This window comes from Myotis lucifugus, unplaced genomic scaffold, assembly GCF_000147115.1.
Source record: "Myotis lucifugus unplaced genomic scaffold, Myoluc2.0 scaffold_455, whole genome shotgun sequence".
In the NCBI taxonomy this organism is placed as follows: domain Eukaryota; kingdom Metazoa; phylum Chordata; class Mammalia; order Chiroptera; family Vespertilionidae; genus Myotis; species Myotis lucifugus.
The window spans coordinates 405,680-419,775 of NW_005871503.1; the positions used below are offsets into that span (position 1 = coordinate 405,680).

Sequence of the window (14,096 nt, forward strand, 5' to 3'; positions counted from 1 at the left end):
GACGACTGATTAATAGAGTAAATCAAGTTTAGTATTATGTATAGTCATGGAAGAACATTCACAGTATATTAAGAAAAAGATAGGTTACAAAACAGTATGCACAGTATGATAATAGTATAGAGATTATAAGTGATTTTTATTCTCTTTTTTGTATTTTTTCCTAAAAGTTCCAACAGTATTCAGTGTTACCAATGTTGAGATTGAAAATAAAGCATTTTCAGGTTTTTCTGTAGTTACTATTTTGAGTTTTATTACTGTCTTAATTAGTTTTTCTTTCATGACTTTAAAAGTATTATAGTACTTTAAAGTTGTTTTTATGAAGAGGAAAGTACTTTTGACTTTGTAATGGAAATTAGAGATACGTTTATTTCAACATATGTATGTATATATATTTATGCGTACATATGTAATCTTAATTATAAAATCAATTCTCCTAGCTGTAGTTTGGTAGTATTTTTTTAAATCACTAAATTTTAAGAAGAAAAAAAGATATTATATAAGAAAATTGTTCCTGGTTGTTTTAGGTGAAGTGAATCTAACCTCTGCAATTTTTTTCTTAGGACAGCTTAAGTCTTATTATTAAAACTAATTACCTTTATTACCTTTTAAAAATACTCCCTTACTTTATTCAAACTGAGTTATTTATGCTTTTTAAGTACTGTAACTAACATTTTAGATTGGCTTCTATTATTAGCACTTCTAGGGAAGATATTATGAGGAAAAAAATTACTAGTTCTTTTCACAACAAAAGTGGTGGGGCTAAGGGACAATGGTGCAAAAAAATATGCCAAACTTTCAACATAATTTTAAGATTGAGAATATAGAACTTTCAAATTACCTCTAAGTTAAAAAAAAAATTCAGAAATATTTCCCAAACTCTTGCTCAAAGTCCAATTCTAGAGCAAGTAGAAAGAGAAAGGAGGATCCAGGGAGACTGCAGGAATGAGAAAAGAGGAGAATGGAGGGTCTAAGATTGAACTATTAGAGAATCTGAGTAAAGGGTATGGGAGCTCTTAATAGTATTCTTGCAAATTTTCTATAAGACTGAACTTATATTAAAAGTATTATCAAGAAATTAAAAGGTGAATTAGGTAGTAAATTATACAAAAATGGCAAAATGTTGATAGTTGTTAAATATGGACGATAGGCACATGAGTATTCATTATGTTATATTCTATACTTGGTGTATTCTTACAAACTTCCATAATAGACTTTTTAAAGGGAGTGAATCTGCAGGGATCATTTTATAGATAATATAAATTTATTTATTAAACACTGTTGCTTTTAAGACACTTAAAATCAGAACATGTTGAAATAAACTAACGGCAAGGTATTTTATGTTCATAGATTAGAAGACAATGGTCAAATGGCTATACCACTTAAATTGATCTATAGGTTAAACTCAATCCTTACCAAAATTTCACCTGTCTTCTTTGCAGAAATTGACAAGCTGATCCTAAATTTTAGGTAGAAATTCAAGGGACCCATAATAGGCAAAATAATCCTGAAAAAGAGCAAAATTGGAGTACAAGTTTCTTAGTGATTTATAGTTTGTGTGTATGTCTTAATAGTTTAACAGATTCTTCTTTTACAAAAAAGAACTGGGACTATGATAAGGGACTTGAAAATGAAGTTTCTTGATATAACAAATCCTTTATATAAGTTTGAGCTTTATATTGTTCTGAATGTGGAAATAAGCAAAAGTTTCCACTTTTCAATAATTTATATCTCAAGTTTTAATAATAAGTATAAATGTATAAAACAAAGTATTCTAGGAAATAATCAAGTATTTGTTATTTTAAGGTTGAATAAGATAACAATAGGGTAAGTATAAGTGGCAAAAGGTAGTGTTTTTTTATTTTATTGATTTTTTTTTTTACAGAGAGGAAAGGAGAGGGGATAGAGAGTAAGAAAGATTGATGAGAGAGAAACATCGATCAGCTGCCTCCTACACACCCCCTACTGGGGATGTGCCCGCAACCAAGGTACATGCCCTTGACCTGAATCAAACCTGGGACCCTTCAGTCCACAGGGCGATGCTCAATCCACTGAGCCAAACTGGTTAGGGCAAAAAGGTAGTGTTTTATATAGTGTTAATATTTCAGAGTACTTTTATTAAATTGCATCAAATACAAAATAGCTTTACTTTTCTCTATATGATCTTAAATAACAATTTTTTCACTCAGTTGTGAAATTATATGGACAGTCATAATCCAAACAAGTTCTACAGATATTTCTATCATTACAGTCCAGAAAGATTTTCATTAGTGTTGCTTATATTTTAAACATAATTACAATCAGAATAACAGGTTTAAATATAGGCTTTTCTGAATAGAGCAAAAATTACTAACATTTGAGTATTTATTGCCTTTCCCTTTCCCAAGGCCATTAAAAACATTTCGCTTGCTATCTTCCCTTCCTTTGACTTTTGAATGACTTTAAGGCAAAAGCAATTTGGAAATTCTTGAGGTCAGGTGGGGAGGGATGAAAAAGATGGGGGAGCAATTTTTCTGGGAGTTTTACTGGAGAGGGAATCTGGTATAACTGGAGTGTGAGGGATGTACATAGAAGAAATAAGGATTTTTAAAAGTATTGTTCAAAAAATGATTTTTTTTTCAAAAAAGTTATTTTGAAATTAGTTTCTATTGTCATTGGGTACCTCTGGCTACAACACAGCTTGAAATGAGACCACATATGTCAAAGATTTAATAATACTGGGAATTATCAAAAGTTTTATATCAGTAATTGAAATGGGAGTGTGGGGGCACACTTTTATTTATGTTGGCTTGGGGGAAGGGAACATGGGATCAGTGGAGTAAAATTTGATTCAGGGTGTCGTTCCAATATATAAAACAAACTTGGCAAATCTGTTTCCATCATACTTTTAGCCAAATTGATAGCATTTGCTCTAAGCGGAAATGTAGGATGCAGTCATTAAAGTGACCAGATGTCAGATCAGTTCTTCAGGATTTTAATATCAATCAAGATAGCAGTTTTTTCTTTCCTAGCTTTATCTGTTGTTTTAGCATTCAGAATTAAATTTATCAAGCTACAACAAATGAAAAGAGTCCTATAGTAATTCTTGACAGTAACTTGCATCTTTAATATTACTTGTATATGTAGTATAAATATTACATGCTATTCTGTATATAAATTTCCAAAAGGGAAAAGGAGAAGCAATTTTTATAGACTGCCACTGGTACCTCATAGATTTTTTTAAAAGAAACATTTTTTTGACTGGACTCTTCATATAAACATTTCTGACTTCATCTAGCTTAAAACACCTGCTATTTAACTTAGAACAGAATTCATTAGTCATATAGGACTAATGGTCTCTTGGGGCTTTTCAGATGGAAACTACCATGTAAGGCTAATCTTTTACAGACTAGAAAGATAGGTTACCACTGTTTTTATTTTCATTCTGTGAAAGCAGAAATTGGAAAAGTAAATTGAAAATGTAGAGTTGGTAAAGACTAATTAGTTATGCTTTTTATTGGTAATATGACCTTTTACTGTCATTAACACTCAGATTACTTCATGAGCAAAATGAAATCTCAAAGTTAGTAATTAGATAGTTGAATTCAGAAATATGTACACAGCTTGCAAACTGTAAAAATCCATTGGTTGGAAACTAACTATCTGTGCATTGTTTTCTTACAGGGAACAAATCACAAGACAGTGGCATAGCTGAGATGGAAGAACTTCCAGTACCACATAACATCAAAATAAGCAACATTACATGTGACTCATTTAAGATTTCATGGGAAATGGATTCCAAATCAAAGGACCGTATTACACACTATTTCATTGACCTCAACAAGAAAGAGAACAAGAATTCCAATAAATTTAAACACAAGGTAAAATCCTAATACGCTTATATTAGCATCTTAAAAACTTTCTAAGTATGAGGACATTTTGAAAGAAGGAATAATGTTCTATTAATTACTTATATATAATGCATTTAACATTGGGAAAAATTACATCTCATTTAAAAAACCTATCCCTCTATGAAATTTTGTAAGAAAATGGAATGCCAAGTATATTGTTAAAATACAATTTTTCTCAAAAAAAGGTAAAATCATGACTCACACAGACATAAAATATGAACATACGTTAAAGATTTTATTTCACTTATTGATGAGGTATAACAACTAGTTCAAAGAATAGTCCAAAGAAAAGACAATCAGGATATTGAAATGAATGTGTAAAGTAGAGACAAAACTGTTTTGGGTTGGAGGAGGAAGCAAAGGCAGGAGGGGAGGGTTGTGTGTACTCCCACCCCCACTTAACAGAATTCATTTGCATCTATTTAGACAAGAATAACTGAATTGTTATAAGCTATCTAAAAATTACAAAGTGGTAAAATATCTTGCACAGAATCAGAAGAAGATAGCCAGAAGGGTGTGAGATAGGTGATGTATCGTTTTTTATTGAAGCACACATTTTTCCCTATGTTAACTGCCAAAAGAGGAATGTGAGAGAGCTTATAAACTTTAGGATGTTTGTTAAAATACTTTAGGGCTAAAAATTGTTTTATGTAGTCTTTGTTTTATGGTTTGAGAATGAAAATTATCCTCTAGTTGTTTCAGAAATGTAACATTTCTCTGATATTCTCATATTACCTACTTAAAACATATCTTTTCTATTACATATCTCCCTTCATAAGTAACTACAAAAAGAATAATAATTACCTGATAGAAGTATTTTTTCTTATGTTTCAGTAATTTTATTGATGATGGTCTGATTTTTTATACTAAGTGTAATTTGACAAATCTTTTGAAAGTACTGTCTTATTTTGTCTGGAAAATTTGCATTTTACTAGATATACAGTTATACATACTAACTATAAATGAGGATTATACTACAAATAATGTGATAGAACAAGAGAAGTTATTATATTTACTGTGTTCCAATTCTGATTATGCTTCCTTTGCCCCTTCCTCCCTCCCTCCCTTCTTTCCTTCCCTAGGATGTTCCAACAAAATTAGTGGCAAAAGCTGTTCCCTTGCCAATGACTGTCCGTGGACATTGGTTTCTGAGCCCAAGAACGGAGTATACGGTAGCAGTGCAGACTGCCTCAAAACAAGTTGATGGTGATTATGTTGTGTCTGAATGGAGTGAAATTATAGAATTCTGCACAGCAGGTAAGAGAAGACGAAAAAATGTTTAATAATTCCTATAACGCTAATTATAGAAAAATTTATTTTTTGTAATTATAAGGTGATATGTATCGCATAGATCGTTGCTGCATTGCCAGTAATATTGTATAATAGAACAAGCCGTGTTGTATTGATTGGAAGGAGCTGAGATTCTTAACAAAAGCTGGATAATGGTATTAAATGACTTCTTTGCTACATACATAGTTTGATTTTTCAAAGTAAAAGCTTTGCAATAAAAATGGATACAGTTTGAAAATACACTCAGCATATTTTGTGGAAGAACATTGTTTTTCTTCCTTTTTATTTCTTTTTTTCCACGAGTATTGAAAGGAAGAAGCAGCAAGAAACATCCTTCTCTCATTTAGGGGAAAAGAGGCAGATCTCAATGACTATACTTAATGAGAAATGTTACTGGATTTTTTTCACTTGAGTGCTGAAAATCTTTCTCTAACCTAGTATCTTCTGTGTGTGTGACATGTACTCCTTTACTTCATTAAAAAATACCTCATGGCTGGCATGGCTCAGGGTTAGAGTGTCAGCCTGCAAACCAAAGGGTCCCTGGTTCGATTCTGGTCAAGGGTATGTACCTGGGTTGCAGGTTGCTTGCCTGGTTGGGGCGAGTGTGGGAGGCAACCAGTTGATGTGGCTCTCTCACATCGATGTTTCTCTCTCCCCCCTCTCTCTCTCTCTTGCACTCTCTAAAATCAATGGAAAAAATATCTTCCAGTGAGGATTAACACACAAAAAGAAAATGCCTTATAGCTATTTGGCATTGAGATATCTGATGTGGAGAGACCATCCCCTTTGATCATGAAATTAACCTTAATATTCTATTATATTGGAGATGTTACCAATCATCTTATTCATTCGTTTATTCATTCAATCAAGAAACATATTTATTGAGCATTTAAATGTGTTGAAGGGATACATCTGACATCCTCCCCTTTTGTCTATCAAAATGGTGCTTTGTTTCCTCTTTGTCTAGACCAGTGGTCAGCAAATTGCAGCTGGCAAGCCACATGCAGCTCTGTGGCCCCTTGAGTGTGGCTCTTCCACAAAATACCACATGTGGGCACGCATGTACAGTGCGATTGAAACTTCATGGCCCATGCACAGAAGTCGGTATGACATAGCAAGTGGTTGAGTGGCCTTAGCATGTCATTAGCATATTATGCTTTGATTGGTTGAATGGCCAACCGGACACTTAGCATATTAGGCTTTTATTATATAGGATGTGCTTAGCTACTGCTTAATCTCAGTATCTTCTGTTTTTTCTTAATCTAAAACTGAGTATAAAACTTCAGTAGGTATGCTGAATGGATGGAATTTAATTCTGTGTTATTTTGATTTTACCTTTAACCCTTTTTATGAGAAAGTTGCTAAGTATTGTGACATTCTTGGTTGCTAAGGATTTCAATGTTTTAGAGCAAGGAAAATATCTCTCTGGTACCATATTTCTTCCTATCTAAGATGTCATTGATTGTAAGAAAAAAATACTGCCAACTATGAAATTGTGTTTTCTTAGCACATTTGTTACACACAGGTCAGACATACTAAAATGTTTTTTAAAATACATATTAGAATAGATGAAATATGGTATTGATCATAGACCAGTAATCAATAAGGAAGTAGCTGAAGATTTCGATATTGTATTAATAGTGAGTAAAGAATTTTCATTGACATAACTTTTACCTGTATTTGATGTCATGTTGAAATTAATATAGCCCCTCAATTTCTTTCCTGAATTAAAATTCCTATTTGGAATCTACCTTGTGTTTACTTCTCTTATAGCATTTCTGTCCACTTACTTTAATTGTGCCTTCCCAGGGAGATTTAAATAAGATACAGTAAGACACACACACACATTCTCTTTGACAATGTTTGAATTCATGCTATTTTCCATAAGACTAAATTTATCTGTAGGCCGGCTGGTGTTGCTCAGTGGTTGAGCATCAACTCATGCACCAGGAGGTTGCTGGTTTGTTTCCCAGTCAGGGCACATGCCCAGTTGCCAGCTCGATCCTCAGCAGGAGGCATGCAGGAGGCAGCTGATCCATGTTGATGTGTTTCTATCTCATCGCTGTTTCTATCTCTCTCTCCTTCTCAATTCCTCTCTCTCTAAAAGCAATAAAAACATACAACATTTTTTAAAAAGAGCTATAATTTACCATTTGACATTAGGGAAAGGTGTGAAATATTTCTTTATCTTACAGAAACCCTTTGGCATTTCTAGTTCAGAAACTTATATATGTCATCTATCAATTGATACACACATTTATTCTATAATCTATTTAACTATATGTCTGCTTTATTTCTACGTATATGAAGGAAAACCTTATGTCTTTTGTTTAGAGTGATCTCCTTGTTGCTCTTATATTGAACTAAATCCCATAATTCTTCTAAAGAAGTTATAGGGTAAATAATAAGGAAAATACCAGCTTTTAAATGTGCCACAAAACTTTTCTCTATTTTGCATCTTTATTTCCATGAGTAAAATGTAAGAGGAACTTAAACTATTTAAAGCTTGTTTCAATTTCTCAAAATAATTCAGAGACTGTTTCACCTATCTAAGCTTTATCTAGAACAGCCGTGGGCAAACTACGGCCCGCGGGCCGGATCCGGCCTGTTTGAAATGAATAAAACTAAAAAAAAAAAAAGACCGTACCCTTTTATGTAATGAAGTTTACTTTGAATTTATATTAGTTCACACAAACACTCCATCCATGCTTTTGTTCCGGCCCTCTGGTCCAGTTTAAGAACCCATTGTGGCCCTCGAGTCAAAAAGTTTGCCCACCCCTGATCTAGAACCTCGACTGTAAATTTTGAGAGGGCTGTTTTGTATAAATTATCTTTTAATCTGGACATTTCATTCACGCAACATTTATTGAGCACATACTGTGTGCTATGCACTGTGCAAAGTATTGGAAGTAAAACAATACCACAGACTAATCTACTTCTAGCCGCCTATGACAGATAAAACCCTGTGTTTACCCCATAATAAGTCATAGTTGTCTGTATATTTATCTCCTCCTTTAGACTCTGTGTTCTTTGAGAGGAACAATACATTTTTATCTTTTAACCTGATCATCTAATTTTGCATGGTACTTTGTACATCTTATGTTCTAACCTAAATAAATGTTTGTTGATCCAGTGAGTAAACAAACCATGAGCAATTCAAGTAGGCTGCTTTTATTTGTAATCTTTGTAGATGAAAACTTCTGCTCACCTTCTGGTACGGGAGTTTGACAGTAATCCTCAATTTCAAAACAGAAAGTTGGCGAAAAGATCAGGTTATTTTGAGAGATGATTTAGACTTTCATAGAGTCTTGTATACTCGAAATTAAAAGCCAACCAGATCTAACCTCTAAAATACTAACCGCATAAACATTTGGCAAATCATTAAACTCATAAGCCATATATAATATATATATAAGCTTTATTAAATTTCTGCATCATTAAAATCACCATATTTAATCTACCTTGCCAACCTCATAGATTTAGGGAGTAAATTAAATGAGTATTATTTCGACTCCCTTACATTCTATTTGCTGTTTATTTCAGATTATAAACTTTTTAAATTCAACTTATCAGCTGATTTTTCTTCAGTCATGGTGCTGATTGACATTACTTGGGTTATGCAGAGTCTGTATCCCTTAACATTTTGTTTTATGATCTTTCACTTCAAAGCATGAAAAAATGCAAGAGTATTCTAAAAAACAACCATAACAAAAATATTTTTGTAGAAAGAAAAATGTGCCACACAAAGACAATATTTTCATTGTTAAATGTAATTTCCTGTTTACTAAGATGAATTTCCTAAAGGTGACCATGGTAACAATCTTCAATTTATTAAGTACAGTTGGTACTTATGGTAATATTTTTTCTCTAATCATTTATCCCCTCTATGCCCTCTTCCATCTTCACCAACCCTCTTCCCCCCCACAATCACCACACTTTTGTCCATGTCCATGAGTTCAGTTTTTTTCTTTTTTTGCTCACTTCCTCCATCCCCCCAACAGCGTCCCCACCAGAACTGTCTGCCTGCTATCTAAGAATCTGTAACATTTTAATAACAGACTTTTTTTGTTATTTTCAGACTATTCAAAAGTTCATCTAACACAACTTTTGGAGAAGGCTGAAGTGATTGGAGGACGGATGCTAAAATTTTCTGTGTTTTATCGTAACCAGCACAAAGAATACTTTGACTATATTCGGTAAGGATCAAATATATATATATATATATATATGTATTAGCTTTATTAAATTATATTCAAAATTCTAGGCTTAGGTTTACCTTGAGTCTAGTTCTGGGAAATAGCAATTTTAGTTTTCTTTTCAAAATAGTGAATTATACTCTGATTTTATTTCCCAGAATAATTAAGTAGAAAAAGTTAGATCATAGGATTTTTTCCACTTCATTTAGATTCCTTTCCATAATCATTTGTAATACCAATTCCTGTCTATTTGAGTAAAAGATCTTAAACCTCCAGGATTTATATTGATGATCATTTCATGTACACACTCCTCTAATTCTCAATAACTGAGTGCCTCTATCTCATATCAACTACTAAATCTTCACCTCTTCTGTGGATCTCTTTAAGATGTTAAAAATGAGAGAATAAAAGAGTGATTATTTCCTGAAATATGGTGAATCAGGTGGGATTCTTAGATTTCTGCCTAGGTGGAAAGCTATCATCTGTTTTCTTAAATTATTCATGAGGATGGTTTCCTTTTTTAAATTGGTTTGAGAGAGAGAGAGAGATCCACTTATTTATGCATTCATTGGTTGATCTTGTATGAGCCCTGACTGGGGATCGAATCCTCACCTTGGCATATCTGGACTATGCTCTAAACAACTGAGCTACCTGGCCAGGGCTCTTTTGTTTACTTTTAAATTACAGAGTTTGGCCAGTATTGCTAAGATAGCCTACGTTTAGTCTTGGGAGCAGTTTCCAAGAATTTTAAGCAATGGGTAATTTCAATACTTACAGCCCTTTTATATTTGTATGAGGAAATTTCAGGAGAGTAAATAGGCAGATGTGTTTTGTAAAGTGAGACTATGTCTTTTAAAATAAATCCTATATATAGGTTCTAAAACGTTTAATTTATAATTAAAAATTATAGTAATCCCTATGTTATTTCTAAAAGCCTTGGTTTCATGTTAAACTCTAAAGCATTCTCAAATTGACAAGATTGTTTATGAAAAATTAGGAAACTTTGTTTCATACTAGCTTAGTTTTTCTTAAATCAAGATCATGGTTTCAGATTTAGATCAGCTCCAAGTTGTGAAAAATGAAAAAAATAAAGATCATAGAGAGAGAAACTAATTTAGGTGGCCTTATTGTTCAAATGAAGTACTTTGCAATATCATATATGTTTATATATTTTGATGTCAAATCATTTCTGCCTTGTATGTTTTAATATCCTATGAATACCAAGTTTAGTTCATGACTCTTTTAGCTGGTAAATTTTCTACCCTTAAGTCTATATAACTCATGGTGGATGCCATTCACTTAATTTAGAGAGTACAAAATGAGAGATACAACACAAATTATTATACCTGTCAACTGTTGGATAGAAATGACCATATATACTTACCAAGAAAGGTATTTCTTTTATTTGTTAAGCATAAAATTTTGGGGGGAAAATATCCACTATTGCCATTTTCTTTAATAGAAATAAACACATCTTTGGTATTAGGTTTAGATTCCTGGGATACTGCCAATGTCTATTTTAGATGGCCACTGGAGGTCAGCATTCCTCCGATTTTCTCTGTTCTTTGGGCCCTGACCTTCTGTTTTCAGGTCCTTGAATACTCTAAAATTAGCTTCATCTGTTTCCAAAAATTCTTCCAAGAAAAAAAAAGGCAGAGCATGGAAATGCAGAGTTATTATATACGTAGTTATTCCAATATGCTAGTATTAAAAATGTATTTACTAATACGGAAATTTTTGCTGGATTTTTCCATGACAGTTATAAATTCATTTGTTTTTTTTCTGAGCAGGAAATTTATTATGTTAAAGACCTCCAATGTTTGCAACAGAACATTCTTACCTATGGTCAAGGCTAGAACTTAGCCATCTATAGGTAAGGTAAAAAAATGCATTCTGCTTGATGTGATATAGGACAAACATTTGGGCTCTTGACAGTTGACTTTTAGGCTTATCACCATTCAAATCTATAAATCAGGAGCTTTCCCACTATTGTACCAAGCATTAACCGTTTCTTTTCTCTTGCAGAGAACATCATGGGAATGCTATGCAGCCCTCTGTCAAGGATAACAGTGGCAGCCATGGCTCTCCTATCAGTGGAAAATTAGAAGGCATCTTCTTCAGCTGCAGCACTGAATTCAATACTGGGAAGCCACCCCAGGATTCACCTTACGGAAGATACAGGTTTGAGATTGCAGCAGAAAAACTTTTTAACCCCAATACTAACTTATACTTTGGGGACTTCTACTGTATGTACACTGCTTACCATTATGTGATTCTTGTTATTGCCCCTGTGGGATCACCAGGAGATGAATTTTGTAAGCAGCGCCTTCCTCAACTAAATTCCAAGGATAATAAGTTTTTGACCTGCACAGAAGAAGATGGGGTGCTGGTTTACCACCATGCCCAGGATGTTATTTTAGAAGTCATTTACACTGACCCTGTGGATCTTTCTCTGGGCACCGTGGCAGAAATCACTGGTCATCAGCTCATGAGTTTGTCTACTGCAAATGCAAAGAAAGATCCCAGCTGCAAAACCTGTAATATCAGTGTTGGACGTTAATGCCCACTTTTCTTACTCTTATTCAGTCCCTTTCTTTCCCTTAGAAGCATTGATCCTCTGTTGTCCATTTTCATTACCAGATGTTTTCCACTGAAGCATGCATTTGCCGCTATCACCAAAAGCAAACTTCCACTTTTCAAATTTCATTCAGAGCCGTTTTAGTGTTTCCTATTCCCTACCCTTCCCACGACTTTCTCTGATGAAATATCCTGTTCTCCTTCTGACACTTTATTATCTAGATGCTGCAATGTTTTTATTTTTCCTTTATGCCAAACTTAACAAAACAGTTATATAGACCGCTTTAGCAAAATACAAAAATAATGGCTTATAAATGGTGTTTAAATATGCATTCATTTTTATCTACTGAAAAAATATTGGGATAACTCCAAACCGCATGAAAAGGTGTAATTGCAGCATGAGTTAAATATTGAAGTCTAGAATTGTCAGCACTTCCAACTTGTTGTTTGACAGTGTTATTTATGTTATTTATATTAGCTAACAGGAAACAATTACTGTTTCAACATAATAAATATAATAGAAAAATATTTTATTTGTATTGTATAAAATATTTACAATCATATAGAATATATAGTTACATTTTAATAGCAATTGTACACATGTCATGAAACCATTTCCCTTATCAAAGATGTAGTTTGTAAACCTCAAACAGTTGTGTATCTGTCCTGTGACAAATAGATGACTTTAATTAAATTATGAAGGACATTATTCTGATTCATAAAAGTTACAAAATATTAGGTAAATACAGAGAAACAATTAAGACTCGGAAATAGTCAATATTCTTCCCACCCAAACTATGTGAATTTGTTCAACATCATGCTTAAACATTACAGAAAATAGAAATACAAACATGATTGGTACAAGAGAAAACGACAACTTTTTACTTATTTTTACAAAAGCAAAAACACAACAATATAAAGTTGACGAAACAAATAAAATATTCTGGCTTTTTTTCCAAGGTGTCATAGCAAACAATTTTCAAATCTTTCATTTTATAGAGAATGAAGAAAGCTCTTTGACTTGACTTTACAAAGTATAGACCTTGGAACATTAAGAAAAATGCATATTCCCAATGAAAAAATAGTTATATAATCTTAGTTATAGTAAACAAAAAGATTAGCAATCATAGCTATAATCACATTAGATATATACTGCAGACACTTACCTATCCAAAATACCTATTTTCAAATTTTAATACAATATTTTATTTTAATATAAACATCTGTCAGTTATAGACAAAGATAATTCACAAAGTACATGCTATCAGAATGAACTTTGGTAATCAGAAATGTAAAATTTCAATTAACATAAAATAATGTGCTATTTTTATAGAAATAAAAAATTAGCAGTGACACATTCTATTATATTTTAGGGTACTAAAAGCCTAAGCAAACAAAGGGGACAAGGTAGATTTTTTTTTTATCGCTTAAAAATCTATCAGAAGTTTCAAATAAATTACTTTCTTACTATCTATATTCCTTCCTACCAAAAAAGAGTTTCTTTTCCTCCTCTTATTTTTAATAAAATCATACTTTTTCCATCAGCATAAGCAGTCTTTGGACACCAAATAGACTTCCCTGAACAAGTGGGTGTTTAGATTTGATAAAATATTAGATGTTTTCCGAAAATATTATACAGAACGAGTTTTCTCCTTGGCATAGAGGAAGTTGACTTTTTCTAATTATACTGTTACATATTGTATTTCCCCCCACTTAAATTTCTCTTCATCATTTTTAATTACACTTGCCATCCCTTCTTAAAAATAGCTATTACTACCACTAAAGTGCTTCAGTTTTCATTATGTCAAGACTACTTACTCAGCAAGAATGGCAGAGGAAAATAAACTTTATCTTGGATGAAAATGATCACAAACATTTCTTAAACCTCAAATAGTTTTGGCCACATCTTGCTTGCTGATTAGGACCTCTAGTAGTCTCAGTTTGGCTTTTATGTGCTTATATTCATAGTACTCATCTGCCATGGGTATCCTATCTTCCTTTTGTGGACTTCTGCAAAACAGAAAATACCATCTATTAGTTCACAATGAAGCAAGTCATTACAAATCCTTTCATAATTCTTGAGAAAGTATGGGGTAACAGTTTCCACTTGGTTTTTGCATTATGTCTTTTTTACCTTCCCTTTCAC

The 14,096-nt window shown here is 32.7% G+C and overlaps 2 protein-coding genes across 4 annotated transcripts in view; one reads left to right on the forward strand and one right to left on the reverse strand.

Annotated features, from left to right (window-relative positions):
* PHYHIPL (phytanoyl-CoA 2-hydroxylase interacting protein like) overlaps positions 1 to 12,151 on the forward strand; it is a 30,990-nt gene extending 18,839 nt beyond the window's left edge. The window contains exons 2-5 of the mRNA XM_006103029.3: positions 3,661 to 3,857; positions 4,970 to 5,144; positions 9,256 to 9,373; positions 11,399 to 12,151. Of these exons, the coding sequence (XP_006103091.1) occupies positions 3,661 to 3,857; positions 4,970 to 5,144; positions 9,256 to 9,373; positions 11,399 to 11,933 (1,025 nt within the window). The 3' untranslated portion in view covers positions 11,934 to 12,151. The remainder of the gene's footprint in view (positions 1 to 3,660; positions 3,858 to 4,969; positions 5,145 to 9,255; positions 9,374 to 11,398) is intronic.
* Positions 12,152 to 12,459: 308 nt separating this feature from the next.
* The window catches only part of FAM13C (family with sequence similarity 13 member C), a 129,231-nt gene continuing 127,594 nt past the window's right edge, over positions 12,460 to 14,096 (reverse strand). For all 3 annotated transcript variants that reach the window (XM_006103034.3, XM_023744371.1, XM_006103033.3), the window contains one exon: positions 12,460 to 13,960. In XM_006103034.3, the coding sequence (XP_006103096.1) occupies positions 13,837 to 13,960 (124 nt within the window). In that variant the 3' untranslated portion in view covers positions 12,460 to 13,836. The remainder of the gene's footprint in view (positions 13,961 to 14,096) is intronic.